General features: G+C 46.7%; 1 protein-coding gene across 5 annotated transcripts in view; it reads right to left on the bottom strand.

The window, feature by feature from the left end:
* ABCA7 (ATP binding cassette subfamily A member 7) overlaps positions 1 to 17266 on the bottom strand; it is a 101056-nt gene that overhangs the window by 71466 nt on the left and 12324 nt on the right. For 4 of the 5 annotated variants that reach the window (XM_077332067.1, XM_077332068.1, XM_077332069.1 and 1 more), the window contains 9 exons: positions 16531 to 16672; positions 15449 to 15576; positions 12626 to 12747; positions 11260 to 11448; positions 7352 to 7441; positions 6492 to 6729; positions 5219 to 5358; positions 1646 to 1762; positions 92 to 271 (listed from right to left, as the gene is read on the bottom strand). In XM_077332067.1, coding sequence (XP_077188182.1) covers positions 92 to 271; positions 1646 to 1762; positions 5219 to 5358; positions 6492 to 6729; positions 7352 to 7441; positions 11260 to 11448; positions 12626 to 12747; positions 15449 to 15576; positions 16531 to 16672 — 1346 coding nt within the window. Of the gene's footprint in view, positions 1 to 91; positions 272 to 1645; positions 1763 to 5218; positions 5359 to 6491; positions 6730 to 7351; positions 7442 to 11227; positions 11449 to 12625; positions 12748 to 15448; positions 15577 to 16530; positions 16673 to 17266 lie in introns of those variants that run through there. The other variant, XM_077332071.1, reaches the window with a different exon arrangement.

Here is a 17266-nt window from a genome sequence, read left to right as displayed (position 1 = left end):
GCCCTCGGACTTGCTTAGAGCATCAGTAAAGAGCCAAGGAGGAGGAGATTGGGAGCAGGCAAAGAGACACAACTCGTGACCCCAAACACACCTCAATAAACCGGGACAAGGTGCCAATGACCTCGTCCACTTCAGCATAGGCATCACGCCAAGTGTAGGCTTGACCTTCCGAGTCAGCCAATAGGAAGTCCCTTAAGGTTGACACATCCCAAAATGTTCCACTGAGGCCCTGCTCCAGAAAATGAGTCACCCCGGCGGTTTCCAGAATTTTCTGTGGAAATGAACAAAGAAATCAGAAATCAGAAATGGTTTCTAGGTTGAATCTTCAACTCTTGAATTTTAGGTCCGCTGGCACAGAACTTCTTGATTCACGTGTCAATCTTAAGATGTTTTAAACTCATCTAGATTTTTCAGGCTGTTTCTTTTTGTCCGAAACCAATCAGCAAGTTATTTGGAACTGGTCTACCTTGTAGGGCTGGTTGTTGTAAACTGCAAGGAGTAGTCATTACGGTTGCGCACTCTGGTGTGCTTTGGCTGCTTCGGTAAGTACAGAAGCCTGAGGCGGCCAGCGCTGCGGCATGGAGGGGAGGGACGGTGCTGGCAGCGGCATGCCAGCCGGTGCCCGCACATAGCCCCCACCCCCAACACAATGCCCTTCTTATCAGCTTTTAAAATATCTGTTCACAAGTCTTTGCACACATGAATTTCACACTGTTGGCCACTGAAATGGTGAGAACTGAAGTAAAATCTTCCAAATGGCATGCATTTACCACCAGATGTCCTATGGCAATCAGTCTCAACCCCCTCCCCCCCAATTCTAAAAAGACAAATCAGGCTTGGATGCTTCAGCATGCTACATGCTAGGCCATGGGATGATAAGCTGTTGGAGAGCCAGTTTGGTGTAGTGGTTAGGAGTGTGGACTTCTAATCTGGCATGCCAGGTTCGATTCTGCACTCCCCCACATGCAGCCAGCTGAGTGACCTTGGGCTCGCCACAGCACTGATAAAACTATTCTGACCGGGCAGTGATATCAGGGCTCCCTCAGCCTCACCTACCCCACAGGGTGTCTGTAGTGGGGAGAGGAATGGGAAGGCGACTGTAAGCTGCTTTGAGCTTCCTTCGGGTAGGGAAAAGCGGCATATAAGAACCAACTCTTCTTCTTCAGTGATATCAGGGCTCTCTCAGCCTCCCCTCCCTCACAGGGTGTCTGTTGTGGGGAGAGGGAAGGGAAGGCAACTGTAAGCCACTCTGAGACTCCTTCGGGTAGAGAAAAGTGGCATAGAAGAACCAACTTTTCTTCTTCTTCTTCTTCTTCTTCTTCTTCTTCTTCTTCTTCTTCTTCTTCTTCTTCTTCATCATCGCTTTAAAGATGGCCGTTTATTAATAGAGACAAACGACGGGATAAACTTTTGAGTCTGCATCTCGATCCATGCCTTTTATTTCTGTTATAAGAAACTTACATCGAGGCAACTCCTACCAGGTTAAATTATCTACTGGTGACAATTTATCTGGAAAAAAAAATCCTATCCATATTGGAGTTAAAGAAGGGTGCATATAAAGCTTCTCAGTTGGATAACATATATCTCAACAACTCCTGGTTTTCTGCAGACAATAAGAGAAGCGAAGTCAGAAAAAGGGACAGACCTGAATCATGGCCACGTTGAGGCTTCCGTTCATGAAGGTGTAGACCCTGGGACCCAGGTCCTCCCAGGCTTCCTGGACCTCACGGAGCACAGCCAGACTCTGGAAGGTCCGGTTCACCTGGAGGTTGCAAGGGGCGGAGTGAAAGTCCAGCCAACTTGCTGGACTTTGTTGAAGATACAACAGATAAGCAGACTTTGTTGAAGATACAACGCTAACAATCTCTAAATCCTTTGCTAAAACCGAAGTCCTAGGAACAGTTGTTCTTTCTTAACTTCCAGCCACCCAGGCTCCCCCGCCTACCCATTGGAGTACAAAACTCTTCAGATGGAACCCCCCTAGCCAGGCCAGAAAAACACAACTGGTGCCCCCTGCCCCAAGGTTAGGAAGTTTCACAGCTGGAATTCCTGGTGCCAACTTCACCACCCTAAGCCAGTTACATTCACACCATTTATACAGACTGAAAAGCAAGAGAAAACCACAAATGCCAAAGCTGGAACACATGGTTTTGACATGCAGCTGCCACAAGCACAAGTCTGGAGCAGACCGAAGATCCACAGAGGCTGAACAGAAAGTGGGGCAGAGGTCAAGCCTCTGACAGTCAGAGGTAGATTGTCTCTGGACCTGGAAGCTCAATTGCAGAGCAGACCCTCATGATCTTCTCTGTACTTAAGAACCCCAATGGAATTACAGGGCCGCTGTGGTGAAAGATGTGAACCATGTAATGGGTCAATGGGAGAGAGAGGTCGCAGTCTTCAGGGGCCTACCCTGAAAATCTAGCTGGGTGGCTGTCTTTGTCTATAGCAGCAGAAAAGGGGCAGAGTCCAGCAGCACCTTCAAGACTAACCACATTTCTGGCAGGGGAGGAGCCTTCATAAGTCCCTGCTCACTTCTTCAGATAGACCAGGATGGATGGTGTGGAGGAGCCTTCATGAGTCCCTGCTCACTTCTTCAGATAGACCAGGATGGATGGTGTGGAGGAGCCTTCATGAGTCCCTGCTCACTTCTTCAGATAGACCAGGATGGATGGTGTGGAGGAGCCTTCATGAGTCCCTGCTCACTTCTTCAGATAGACCAGGATGGATGGTGTGGAGGAGCCTTCATAAGTCCCTGCTCACTTCTTCAGATAGACCAGGATGGATGGTGTGGAGGAGCCTTCATAAGTCCCTGCTCACTTCTTCAGATAGACCAGGATGGATGGTGTGGAGGAGCCTTCATGAGTCCCTGCTCACTTCTTCAGATAGACCAGGATGGATGGTGTGGAGGAGCCTTCATGAGTCCCTGCTCACTTCTTCAGATAGACCAGGATGGATGGTGTGGAGGAGCCTTCATGAGTCCCTGCTCACTTCTTCAGATAGACCAGGATGGATGGTGTGGAGGAGCCTTCATGAGTCCCTGCTCACTTCTTCAGATAGACCAGGATGGATGGTGTGGAGGAGCCTTCATGAGTCCCTGCTCACTTCTTCAGATAGACCAGGATGGATGGTGTGGAGGAGCCTTCATGAGTCCCTGCTCACTTCTTCAGATAGACCAGGATGGATGGTGTGGAGGAGCCTTCATGAGTCCCTGCTCACTTCTTCAGATAGACCAGGATGGATGGTGTGGAGGAGCCTTCATGAGTCCCTGCTCACTTCTTCAGATAGACCAGGATGGATGGTGTGGAGGAGCCTTCATGAGTCCCTGCTCACTTCTTCAGATAGACCAGGATGGATGGTGTGGAGGAGCCTTCATGAGTCCCTGCTCACTTCTTCAGATAGACCAGGATGGATGGTGTGGAGGAGCCTTCATGAGTCCCTGCTCACTTCTTCAGATAGACCAGGATGGATGGTGTGGAGGAGCCTTCATGAGTCCCTGCTCACTTCTTCAGATAGACCAGGATGGATGGTGGGGAGGAGCCTTCATGAGTCCCTGCTCACTTCTTCAGATAGACCAGGATGGATGGTGTGGAGGAGCCTTCATGAGTCCCTGCTCACTTCTTCAGATAGACCAGGATGGATGGTGTGGAGGAGCCTTCATGAGTCCCTGCTCACTTCTTCAGATAGACCAGGATGGATGGTGTGGAGGAGCCTTCATGAGTCCCTGCTCACTTCTTCAGATAGACCAGGATGGATGGTGTGGAGGAGCCTTCATGAGTCCCTGCTCACTTCTTCAGATAGACCAGGATGGATGGTGGGGAGGAGCCTTCATGAGTCCCTGCTCACTTCTTCAGATAGACCAGGATGGATGGTGTGGAGGAGCCTTCATAAGTCCCTGCTCACTTCTTCAGATAGACCAGGATGGATGGTGTGGAGGAGCCTTCATAAGTCCCTGCTCACTTCTTCAGATAGACCAGGATGGATGGTGTGGAGGAGCCTTCATGAGTCCCTGCTCACTTCTTCAGATAGACCAGGATGGATGGTGTGGAGGAGCCTTCATGAGTCCCTGCTCACTTCTTCAGATAGACCAGGATGGATGGTGTGGAGGAGCCTTCATGAGTCCCTGCTCACTTCTTCAGATAGACCAGGATGGATGGTGTGGAGGAGCCTTCATGAGTCCCTGCTCACTTCTTCAGATAGACCAGGATGGATGGTGTGGAGGAGCCTTCATAAGTCCCTGCTCACTTCTTCAGATAGACCAGGATGGATGGTGTGGAGGAGCCTTCATGAGTCCCTGCTCACTTCTTCAGATAGACCAGGATGGATGGTGTGGAGGAGCCTTCATGAGTCCCTGCTCACTTCTTCAGATAGACCAGGATGGATGGTGTGGAGGAGCCTTCATGAGTCCCTGCTCACTTCTTCAGATAGACCAGGATGGATGGTGTGGAGGAGCCTTCATGAGTCCCTGCTCACTTCTTCAGATAGACCAGGATGGATGGTGTGGAGGAGCCTTCATGAGTCCCTGCTCACTTCTTCAGATAGACCAGGATGGATGGTGTGGAGGAGCCTTCATGAGTCCCTGCTCACTTCTTCAGATAGACCAGGATGGATGGTGTGGAGGAGCCTTCATGAGTCCCTGCTCACTTCTTCAGATAGACCAGGATGGATGGTGTGGAGGAGCCTTCATGAGTCCCTGCTCACTTCTTCAGATAGACCAGGATGGATGGTGTGGAGGAGCCTTCATGAGTCCCTGCTCACTTCTTCAGATAGACCAGGATGGATGGTGTGGAGGAGCCTTCATGAGTCCCTGCTCACTTCTTCAGATAGACCAGGATGGATGGTGTGGAGGAGCCTTCATGAGTCCCTGCTCACTTCTTCAGATAGACCAGGATGGATGGTGGGGAGGAGCCTTCATGAGTCCCTGCTCACTTCTTCAGATAGATCAGGATGAGTGGCAGGGGAAGAACTGTTCCCCTACCACAAATCCTGTTAAACTTGAAGGCACTCCTGGACTCATGTGCTTTTTTGCTGCTCCAGACAGAGTGACAAGAGCACCCATCCTGGTCTAACTGAAGAAGTGAACTGAGACTCCTTAGAACTCCTTTCCTGCCATAAATTTGTGGTTAGTTTTTAAGTTGCTCCACCAAAAGGTTCCCCATACACACACTTCTAGAAGATGGCTGTCTCCCATGCCCCCCCGATAAGGACTTTTCTGTCTCACCTCAGCCATGACCTTTTTTGTGGCAGGTGTAAAAGGGGTGTACAGAATCTTGCCAACGAACAGGGGTTTGATGCCCTGCCACAAAACGCGGGAGAGTGGGTTGGATTCCAAGCTCCTGATCAGATCTTTGCAATAGGGGCCTGAGGGGTGCAATAAAGGAAAGAACAAAGTATTCAGCTCTTCCAACTATATGCAACAAGACACACTCCTCTCTAAAAGCTAACAATGCATATATGCACAAGGAATGCACATATTTGACAGTATATATTTCTTTAAAAATTAATGTTCCATGCAAAAGAAATCTAGATTCTGCAGCTGATTTGCATAATTCACTCTGGTTTCACTAGATCAGTGGTTCTCCACCTTCCTAATGCCGTGACCCTTTAATCCAGTTCCTCCTGTTGTGGTGACCCCCAGCCATAAAATTATGCAAATATTCTTTCACAGAAATTAAACCAAAACTGACAATGGTGTGAAGACCCATTGTTCATGATTGTATATAAATTGGGTTTTTTCCAGGGCTTCTCAGTTCAGTTCTGCTTCTTGTCCCGCCAAGCTGTGCTGCCACCTGGAGCACCTGGCGGGAGACTGCACTGGAGGCACTGCTGGAGCGGCAGGCAGCCGAGCGCAGGTGCCTGGAGGAGAAGCCGCAACAGTGGCAGCCCCCCCCTCCCCATCCCGGCCAAGCTGCTCGCCCTGCAGTGACCTCTATGAGAGGGTCATTTGACTCCAAAGGGGTCCCGACCCCCAGGCTGAGAGCCACTGGATTAGACAGTACCCACCCCCAACCCCTAGAAGTATTATTCTGCCATCTGTCAGGGCCAAGGTAAGACATTAGCTGCCATTTTACAGGCAAACTGAGCCATTTAAAAAAAACAGCAGCACACAGAGACCAGGTGATGTTGTTTCTCCCTTTGCGCGTTTGCAGGTAGTGAAACAGCCATCCACCAAGACCTTAGTACAAGGATTATGAACTACCTTTTTCTTTTTTGGGGGGGAGGGGGGATCAAACATTTCCAGGATGCTGAATTCTGTGGTGCCATTATGTACGTCTTTTGCTATTGCTTGTGGACCCTTCAATACACATACTGGATTTGGGTACCTGTGCCTTCATCCCAACCACCCAAATTTAACTGCATAATGAGTTCTAGTCTGTGGGACTGGGCTCCACTACGTAATCAGCACTTCCTTGGTTTTGAGACCCAAGGTCAAGAGAAGCTTTGACGGGTTGTGCCCATCCTACAATCCTCTGGGATGAGTCGTTTGCACTCACTCGTGGCATTGTCCAAGGAAACAGATTTCTGCTCAGACCCGTTGCGCCTGAGAAAGCTCTTGATGTCGTTGTCCTCGTACCAGTTGAGGGAGGGGATCTTCAGGTCGCCCCCTTCTGGGTGGCCACACACAATCCGGGACACCGTCTCAAATGTTCCTTGAGGAGAAGAGGCAGAGGCACCCCCGGACAGATTCTGCAGGGCTTCGCGGAATTCCCCAAAGCTGGTCATGGAGGAGACCTGGGGCACAGGAGAGTGCGTTGGAAGTGTGTCTAGAAGCCATTCTGTATCCACTCTGCCCCACCCTGGTACCAAGAGGTATCCATAAGTTACTTACACTTGGGGGTTGTTTCCTGTGCCAGCTCAGTGCAATATATAATATAAATAAAGGATGATTCTGAGCATGCGCAAAATGCTTTCCCTCCCAGCCCCCTGGCCCAATATTTATATTTTTGTTATATATGTGATCCACTCCACTCAGGAGGTCAAAAGGACTCCCCCTGCCTTCATCTTACATTCACAACAACCCTGCGAGGTAGGCTGCACCTGGGCCATGCCCACCTGTCTGCTCTCCAGCTTTCACATCACCTACTACTGGATCTTTTTAAATTAGATAACTGAGGGATTGAACCTGGGACTTTCTGAAGACCAAGGTTCTGTCCCTGAGCCACATCACTTCCACCTCGGTCATCTAACCCAGGGGTAGTTAACCTGTGGTCCTCCAGATGTTCATGGATTACAAACGCTGGCAGGGGCTCATGGGAATTGTAATCCATGGACATCTGAAGGACCACAGGTTGACTACCCTTGATCTAAACACTCCATTACCCTTCCTCTGAGCCAGAGCACATGCACACGTTACCTCCTTCATTAACGATGTGATCCCTTGAAGGACCATGTGCAGCCGCTCTGCACGGTCCGTTGTGTCATCCGATCCAGACTTTAAAAGCTCCTGTCGGGGGAAGCAGAAGATAGATCTAGCTGAGATAGATCCAGCAATGGCTTAGATATTGAGTGGCTCTTGGGGCAGGATGAAAAATATATATATTTAAAAGCATTTCTTGGAGATTAGAGGATATGGAAATTCAAATATTAAATCCTACTCCTGGCCCCCAGGAAGCATGTTTGACCTCAACCAGGGCCAGAGATTTCTCCGTCCTGGCCCCCGCCTGGTGCAAAGAGCTCCCAGAAGAAGTCCAGGTCCTTTCGGAGCTAGCACGGTTCTGCAGGGCCTGAAAAACGGAGCTCTTCCATCAGGGATTTGGTTGAGATCCAACAGAGGCAACAACATCCACTGAGCCCCCAGGACCACCATCCCCCAGGAGTTGTGCCCCTGGAGAAAAATAAAGGGCAACCCTGGACTGAACAACCTATGGGATTCAGTTAACTGTTAATGTTTTAATTTAAGAAAAATCATTATCACCAATCGTTATTGTTACTACTGCTGTTATTCTGTTCTGATTTTTTTTACCTGTATTATGTTTTCCATGTGTTTACCTGTATTATGATTACCAAGCTTTCTGTAAACTGCCCTGAGGCGCGGGGGGAAGGGCAGTATATAAATATACTTCCACAATTCTGCAGGGCCTGTAAAAGGGAGCTCATCCACCAACTCAAAATATCTACAGGTCCCCCATCACCTCAGACTGAAAAATCGAACCTACCCAGGAATTGTCAGGGCCATTCTGCACAGATTCCGAGCATCAGCAAACAGGCGAAAGATGCTAACAAGGGAAGAAGGACAGGCTAAACCTCACGTCTTTTCAGCTCAGCCACCAGCCACTTTAAACTGATACGGACTGGAGGGAAAGGTATTTAAAAATCATTGAAAATATTCCCTTTAAAAATCACTAAAGCTCAGTATAGAGGTTAGGAGTGTTGGCTTCTAATTTCCTCCACATGCAGCCAGCTGGGTGAGCTTAGAAAACCACACCGAAAGAGTGGTTGTCAACAGCATTTCATCAGATTGGAAGGAGGTGAGCAGTGGGGTGCCTCAAGGCTCAGTACTGGGTCTGGTACGTTTCAACATTTTTATCAATGATCTGGATAAGGGGGTAGAAGGACTCCTCATTAATTTTGCTAATGACACCAAATTGGGAGGAGTAGTGAATGCCCCCGAAGACAGAGACAGAATTCAACGAGATATAAAGTTTTATATGCATATACTTTTATAACTATTCAAGCATTCATCTAAACGGTTTTCTTTTTCTATTTGTATTGTTAATTTAAAAATTAAAAATGACAAAAAAGTGGTACAAACTACATTGAAAAAAGGACAAAAGCTAGATGTTGGAAAGTTGGAAATTGTCAAGAAAAATAAATGCCCTCCCCTGGGTTTTGAGAAAAGACACACCCTGGCCCATTCCGCACAGATTAATTGTAGCAGGAGTGTGGCAAATTGTAATCGCTACTAAAATGCGGTTATGCACAACGTCGTACACAATCTGCCACACTCCTGAATCAATCCCGCTAGAAGCGCTTCGTTGTAGCGCTTCCAGGGAAATCCCAAAAAGTGGATTCACCCTCTGGAAAGCGCTACACTCTTGCAACCAATCTGCAACACTAGCGAAAAAGCTCTGTGCGTTACCACTGTTGCGGTTTCAGCAAAGTCCCTCCCCCTGGCTCTCTCCTCTAATCTTCCGGCGAAGCGATCGCCATTTTTTTTTCTCGGAGTGTGCGGAGATCAATGAACCGGCGAGCCTTCATTTACCCAGCGAGGCTTCCCTGGCTGCAGTCCCTCCCCAGAGCTGTTTTAAGTCACCAAGCACCACACAGCCCCGTTTGCTGGTTTATTTTCCCTTTATTTTTCCCTTTATTTTCGGCCGAAAATCGCGCCCGTGCGGGGGGGGGATTTTTTTTTCACTCGGGGGGAGTGTGGCAACGATGAAACAGCAGCTCACACACCACCTGCTAGTTAGATTGGTCTCTCCATTGCAACGAATCAACGCAGATTCATTGCAACGCGTTTTTTTTTAAACCTGCCTTAAAGGCAAAGGGGCTTTTCGGGAGCATGATAACGGCCGCCCATTGGCTGCTCGTTTGATTGACGGCCAGAGGTGGGACAAAGCTCGGCATTATCGCTTCCTGGATAGCAATTTTTGCCGAGACCGGAAACCTGTGGGAAACGATAGAAACGCAACTGGATTCCATTACAAGGTATGCATAACGACGAATTCCACTATTTAAAATGGCGTTTTTTCGTTCCGAAACCAATTTGCAACATAGATCCTGGTGCAGAATTGCCCTCAATGTTAAATGGCGGAATGGCCCTCAATGGCCCTGTTCTGTTAAAATACTGTTCTGGTTGGCATGTTTGTCAAGAATTGTTATCTATTACATTGTTCTATGTTCTATGTAATTGTTCTATGACGTTTCATGAAAACCACCCAGAGCTGTATGGAAGGGTGGTATAAAACTTTAAGCAAATAAATAAACAAACAAATAAACAAACAAACAAACAAACAAATAAATAAATAAATAAATAAATAATCAACCAATTATACTTGTTCCCTCTCCTTTTTTGGATATTTGGTCAACATATAAAGCCTTGCAACTTATTTATCCTTGTTGGACTCCTATTTATTAAAGAGGGCTTTTCTATGAGCAAGAGTAATAGAATCTGTCATGGGGTAGGTTTCACCAAATTCCTGCACCAGGAAGGTACTGCATGCATGGTTGTAAAGTTCCAGACACATGAATCCATATTGTACTAGATTGTCTAGCCTTTTCGAATCAATGACCTGTAATTCAGGTTTATCTGTCAGATCTATATTCAAGATGTAGATCTAAGTTCTTTCTTATAAAATCTATGCTATGTGAAAGGGATCTCACAAAGCTCGTTAAAACTGCTGATGTACTTGGGAATATGTTAGAAGGGACAAATTTAGTAACGTATGGAACAACTCCATTTTTGGATATTTAGTCATGTCTCTCTTGATCTATGTGATTTGTTATGCCAATACAGGTATCTTGAGTGTTAAGTCTTCGGGATGCATTAGGCTGATCTTATTTGCTTGTTTATTTATTATATTTATATACCGCCCTCCCCGGAGGCTCAGGGCGGTTTACATAAAACATATAAACAATACATGAAACAATTCGTAACATATAAATAACCATAACAATAATACTAATAACTGATAATTGTAACAGTGTAAACAATGCAAACAGTGCAATAGTGCAAATGGATCCAGAGCGCACTGGTGGAGTTCTGGGAGGGAGAGAGGGAGGGAGCAGGGGCCCTTGCATCAAGCAGGGGGTTGGACTAGATGGCCCGGATGGTCCAACTCTAGGTTTCTACAAGACGCTTCAACTCCTGCCACTTCAGTTCACCACCCTCTTTGCGTTTGTATTTTTTACAATCTATCTCCCACTCTTCTCCCCTGCTGGGAGTTAGAGCGGCTCAGGACACTGTGTTCCCTCTGCCGTTGTTTCACCGCAAGGCCAGGCGGAGCATTGGAGACAGGCCCATGGCTGCCCAGCAGGCCACTCTTATCTCCAGACTGAGGATGGTGGGGATATAGAAGGGCTCGCCTACAGCTGCCTGCCACAGACTGGAGACGTAGCAAGTGCACTCCATCCAAAATCGTAAGGCAGATGTTCGGATTCCCGCTTTCTTAAAATATGGCCAGTTATCGCAAACGGAGCCCAGAATCAAAATGCATCAAGGGTGACAGATCACGGAAAGTCAGGTCAACAGCACAAATACCCTTGCGTAGTTTACGGCAGCGGATCATACCATGAACCCTCAAGACACAGCTGGCCACCTACAGCAAGTATTTTCGCCCAATCTGTCTGCAAGGTGAAGCTGCGCTCCAAGGCCTGAAGAGCGGGTGGTGGCAAAGCACACAGCCTCTCCTGCAGTTCCTGAGCGGCCCCGGGGTTCTTCACAGCCAGAACCTCTGCGAGAACCGATGCGTTGCAAACAATCTCTTTTAAGGACAAGCCAGCGAGAGAGAACTGGAAGGAAAGAAATCACGTAGTTAATCAAGGGACAAACTACATGTGAGGAAATCTGAAAACTGCACATTCTACAGACCACTCTGACAAATCTCCTATTGTTTTTCACAGTCTAAAAAAAGTTTCTGATTTTGCCCAGTGGCCTGCATTCAACCTGCTCTTCCTGGCTGCATTGTTGTAGTGTCACAGAATGTTCTCCAACATTCTAACTGTTCAGGGTGGATGCGAAGTGGTGGTTTCGCCATGTTTGGAGATTTTTAAACAGAGGCTGGATAGCCATCTGACGGAGAGGCTGTGAAGGTTCAAGGGGGTTGCAGGTTACAGTGGTTGAGCGATAGGGTTGTGAGGGTCCTGCATAGTGCAGGGGGTTGGACTAGATGACCCAGGAGGTCCCTTCTAACTCTGATTCTATGATTCATGCAATTCCATCTTTTATCCTTGAGTTTTGGCTGAGAAAGAAAGCCTGCGTGGGCCGGTATGCGCCTCATTTCAGAAAGAAAATTTGAACCCAGGCTCCACCAGCCATGATCTGGCACAATACAAGTTTCTAGCCCTTGAGAGAAGGATGAGTTTGAAGTCCATACAGACAGCCCAATGGGGAATCAGGGCAGAATTTTAACTGCCAAGGTAAAACATGCGCTTACTTAGCTTACTTAGCCTACTAGTCGGGCACTGTCTGAATTTTTCTGGGCTCTATGGCCATGCCTGAAAGATGCCAGGGCCTGGACCTTCTGGGACCTTATTCTCTAGGGATGCCAACCACAAGGTGGGGCCTGGAGATCTCCAAGAATGAGAACTAATCTCCAGTTTACAGAAATGGGTTCCCCCGTAGAGAAAATGGCTTCTTTGGAGGAAAGACTCTCTGGCATTATACATGGCTGAAGGTCCATGCCCCCCCTGAAATCCAGCCCTCCTCAGCTCAACATCTCCTGGCATCTCCAAGCATTTCCTCACTCAGAGCAGGTAACTCTAGTTCTGTTGTTGAGCTGAGAGATGTTCCTCTTCACCCAGAGGTCTCTTCTGGCAGCAGGGCCTTTTAACTGGATGCACCACAGATGGTAGCCTAGAACATCAATAGTCTCTGTCTGTCTCTCATGACTCCTGCCCTGAGCAGGAAATGCATCAAGGTTCTAGTCCTCATCACCCATCAAAAAAAAGTAGCCTACCCTTCACTTACCAGATGTGGGCTGAACTCTGCCCCGAGCAGCTCCTCCACCAAGGTGGGCGGGAGGGAGGCATTCATTTCAAGGAACTGAGAGAAAGTCTCATTTTCTCTCAAGTAGGCCTTGACCGGGACCGCTGGCAAAGAGAAAGAAATTCAAGATTCAGAGTGGCCGAGAGATGCGGGACTCGAACCCGCAGCTCTCTGGCTCACCGTCAGTCTGGTCAATACAAGAGGAAAAAGCACCGTCTTTGCAGCAATTGGAACACGTCAAGCAACTGGACTGGCTGCAGCAATCCTAGCTGGGAATGGCTGTTACCACTACAAGGCCATGCACACGGGGTTCAATTCCCCCCACCCCCCAAGATTAAATATACAAAATAACACAAAAAAGCAACTCATTGAATCAATGAAAACCTATTAACAATGGTACGGGAGAGAAATAATAGAAAAAGAGTTTTAAGAATCCAAGAAAAAGTGAGAAAGAAGTAATTAAGAAATTTCACAAAGCTTTGGGAATGTATTGTAACCCCCCCCCCACCCACCCCCCACACACACCTTTTAAAAATCCTCTGCAGGGGCTTGTACAACTATAAATAGTTAATCAGCTGAAAGTTGTCAGTTTACTCAAAAGATTTCTCTAGGCTCCCCATTCTCTTTCTTCATGTCTTATCTGTATTTATTTACGGTCATTTAGACCAAAATTTTAGAAGCACTACTATACAATAGCAGTTTGTAAAGGGAAGGTAATACATTAAAAGGTTAAAAATGCATCAACAATAAAACTTAAAACGTCTTCAACATAAAAGCCAACATTTAGAAGCCGTTGACTATTTTACACGGATAAAATGAGTCATAAAAGCAATTAACTAATAAAACTGTTAAAATATAAAACAAAAGACAAGATTAAGAGGCTACTAACATCTACTATACATCTACTAACCAAAAAACATAAAAAGTTCTGTGGACCTGTTATGGCTATACATGAGTGACCCATTCTTTCCTAATTCTTAAAGTTAGCCACGCAAATTTTGCTACTTTGCTAGTTAACAAATTATCTGTATCTGATAGCAATATTTGCAGGAGATGCTTTCTCAGGTCGTGAGGGCATTCTATAAGCATTGGTTCTAATGCACCTGTGCGAATATGATTATACAGCTTGCACTCAAATAAGATGTGTTCTGTGTTCTCTACTTGACCCTCATTGCAGATACAGAGTCGATCCTTGAGAGGGAGTCCATCAAATTTCCCACTCAAGTAAGCAGAGGGTAGGGCATTGTGACGAAGGAGGGTAAAGGATCTCCTGTGCTCAGGATTTACCACTTTTCTTAGATATTGCATCTGGGGGTTCCTGTTTAGGAGATCTTTCCTAAAGAGTGGGTCCTGAATATTGTTGAGATCATGCTGTCTCTCTACTTCTATCACTCTTGTCTTAACAAGATCTTGTCATAACCCATAAACAAAAACAATTGATATGAGAGACCATAGTAGCACAACTTTTTAGTGAGTGCGATTTGCCAAGGTGCGACAAATGTGTCGATCACTATTAGACTTGCAAGACCTTGCTGTTGGAAAAGTAGTTTTAGCCAGAATGTAAAGGTAGCTATCCAAAGCCTGGACTGAACGTTGACCATACCTGTCTCAATCCTAACTGCTACGTTTGAGATGTTGTTTGGTATAGCCAGAATTGCCCTCAGAAATTTAGACTGGACCTTTTCTAGACTGCCCAATCTGCCTGTTATACTAATTGGAGCCCCATATGTTAGCTGAGCAAGAGCCTTAGCCTTGATGTTAATTGCTGCTGGAATGTAGCGGCCTGCTTTCTGCCAGAAGAATTTTTAAATTCTTGCACCTGCACTTTTCTGTGCATTTAAAGAGATGTTATTAATATGGGCAGATCTTGAATAGGTAGCCTGGAAAATAACGCCAAGATATTTGTAATGTTGGACTTGTTCTATTAGGGTGCCATTTAGTCTCCAGATATGAGATTTAGGTCTCTTACCACATATCATGATCTTGGTCTTATCGTGGTTAATTAGCAGGCTATTCAATTGACAGTAGGAGTTTAGCGCTCTTAAGGCTCTTCTCAGTCCTATAGGGGTTCTGGCAAATATGGCTAGGTCATCAGCGTATAATAAAAGTGAGATGTGTCTTTCCCCAACTTTTGGTGGGTGGAAAAAATTTTTTTTCAGAGAGTGAAAAGACCAGAGAGTATTTAAGACCAGTCCAGAACTTTAATAACTATAACCACTTGGACTTATAACCACTTGGACTATAACGACTTTTGTCTTCAACAAAATACCCATGAAAAGTTTTAAATCTAAAAATAGCTAAAAACCTGGATCACACAAACAAAATCAACAAAAAAGCAGACAATAATTATGTTATAAGAATAAGCAGCATAACAATATAGAGAAGGGGATCAGAATAAAACCAACAGACGGTCTAAATACAGTAAAAGGAAGCCAGAAAGGAGTGCAGGGGCAAAAATGCAGCATTCTTGGGGATATGCAGCATGCAGCATGCTTCTCTCATTTTATCTTCACGACAACTCTGTGAGGTAGTCAAGAGTGCAAGACGGTGACTACCCAAGGCCGCTCAGGAAGCTTTGTGGCTCACCTGGGATTTGAGGCCAAGGATCCCCAAGCCTCGCTGATCCCAGCTGACATTAGAGCCTTTCCTCTTCCCTGCTCTGAGCTTCCCACAAACAAAATCTAAAGCAACTCAGCAGAGAATTTGGATCCTATGGTGCAATCTGGGCTGCATTTCACATGTATAAACACTATTTTTTTCCCTATTCTCCTGCAGTTGTAACCCAGCAGCTGGGTACAACCTTACCTGTCCACGGATTTCCACTGCTACCAAGTTGGTACAAAGCAGACAGAAGCTGGGAAAAACTGCTCTCCGTTTGCCCGTTATTTACATGGCGGAGGATCTTCCGGGCATCAGCAAACAGGCGAAAGATGCTATCAAGGGAAGAAGGACAGGCTAAACCTCACGTCTTTTCAAGCTCAGCCACCAGCCACTTTAAACTGATACGGACTGGAGGGAAAGGTACTCTTTATAAATATCATTGAAAATATTCCCTTTAAAAATCACTAAAGCTCGGTGCAGAGGTTAGGAGTGTTGGCTTCCAATTTCCTCCACATGCAGCCAGGTGGGTGAGCTTAGAAAACCACACCGAAAGAGTGGTTGTCAACAGCATTTCATCAGATTGGAAGGAGGTGAACAGTGGGGTGCCTCAAGGCTCAGTACTGGGTCTGGTACGTTTCATCATTTTTATCAATGATCTGGATGAGGGGGTAGAAGGACTCCTCATTAATTTTGCTAATGACACCAAATTGGGAGAGAGCCTCTTGGGCGCAGAGTGGTAAGGCAGCCGTCTGAAAGCTTTGCCCATGAGGCTGGGAGTTCGATCCCAGCAACCGGCTCAAGGTTGACTCAGCCTTCCATCCTTCCGAGGTCAGTAAAATGAGTACCCAGCTTGCTTGCTGGGGGGTAAACGGTAATGACTGGGGAAGGCACTGGCAAACCACCCCGTATTGAGTCTGCCATGAAAACGCTGGAGGGCGTCACCCCAAGGGTCAGACATGACTCGGTGCTTGCACAGGGGATACCTTTACCTTTACCAAATTGGGAGGAGTAGTGAATGCTCCCGAAGACAGAGACAGAGTTCAACGAGACTTTTATAACTGTTCAAGCATTCATCTAAACGTTTTTCTTTTTCTATTTGTAGTGTTAATTTAAAAATTAAAAATGACAAAAAAAAAGTGGTACAACATTGAAAAAAAAGCTAGAATGCAAAATGTTGGAAATTGTCAAGAAAAATAAATGCCCTCCCCTGGGTTTCGAGAAAAGACACACCCTTTGTTCTGCAGAGAGAGGGGAAAATACACACCAATTTGTGGCCCTCTACTTACATGGAATGATTGAAGTTCCCAACCAAGCCGGGCATCTCTCCAGCGGTCGGGTACCGGAAGCAGGGGTTATTCACATTACAAATGATGCCCTGAATCCACGGCAAAGTCCCAGCGGTCGGCAAGGGTTTGTTTGGGAAGTGACCTACACAATGGGAGAAGCAGCAAAGCCTCCAAGTTCAAAAGGAGTTCAGGTGCTAGCGGAAGGCCATGCTTAAGGAATTCCTTGCAGCCTCTGCTCTGACTTGGGTGGACCAGGTTACCCGAACCTCATCGGATGTGGAAAGCTAAGCGGATCAGCCCTGGTTAATATTAGGATGGGAGACCACCAAAGAACACCTGGGTTCTTATGCAGAGACCAGCAATGGCAAATCACTTTGGTACCCTGATGTGGCCTAGCCAAGCCCAATCTCACTAGATTTCAGAAGCTAAGTAGCATTTCCATGGGACCATGTCAAGCAAGGCCAAGGTTGCTCTGCAGAGGCAGGCAATGGCCAACCACCTCTGAACGTCTCTTGCTTTGGCCTTGGAGAGCCCAAGCTAGCCTGATCCGACCCGATTTCAAAAGCAGAGGCAGGCAATGGCCAACCACCTCTGAATGTCTCTCGCCTTGGCCTTGGAGAGCCCAAGCTAGCCTGATCCGACCCGATTTCGAAAGCAGAGGCAGGCAATGGCCAACCACCACTGTGCATCTTTTGTCTTGAAAACCATGCACGGTCACCATAAATCAGATGCAACT

Source organism: Paroedura picta, chromosome 4 (assembly GCF_049243985.1).
Source record: "Paroedura picta isolate Pp20150507F chromosome 4, Ppicta_v3.0, whole genome shotgun sequence".
In the NCBI taxonomy this organism is placed as follows: domain Eukaryota; kingdom Metazoa; phylum Chordata; class Lepidosauria; order Squamata; family Gekkonidae; genus Paroedura; species Paroedura picta.
Note: the sequence above shows the minus strand (reverse complement) of the source record. Positions and strands in the feature narration are given on the sequence as shown.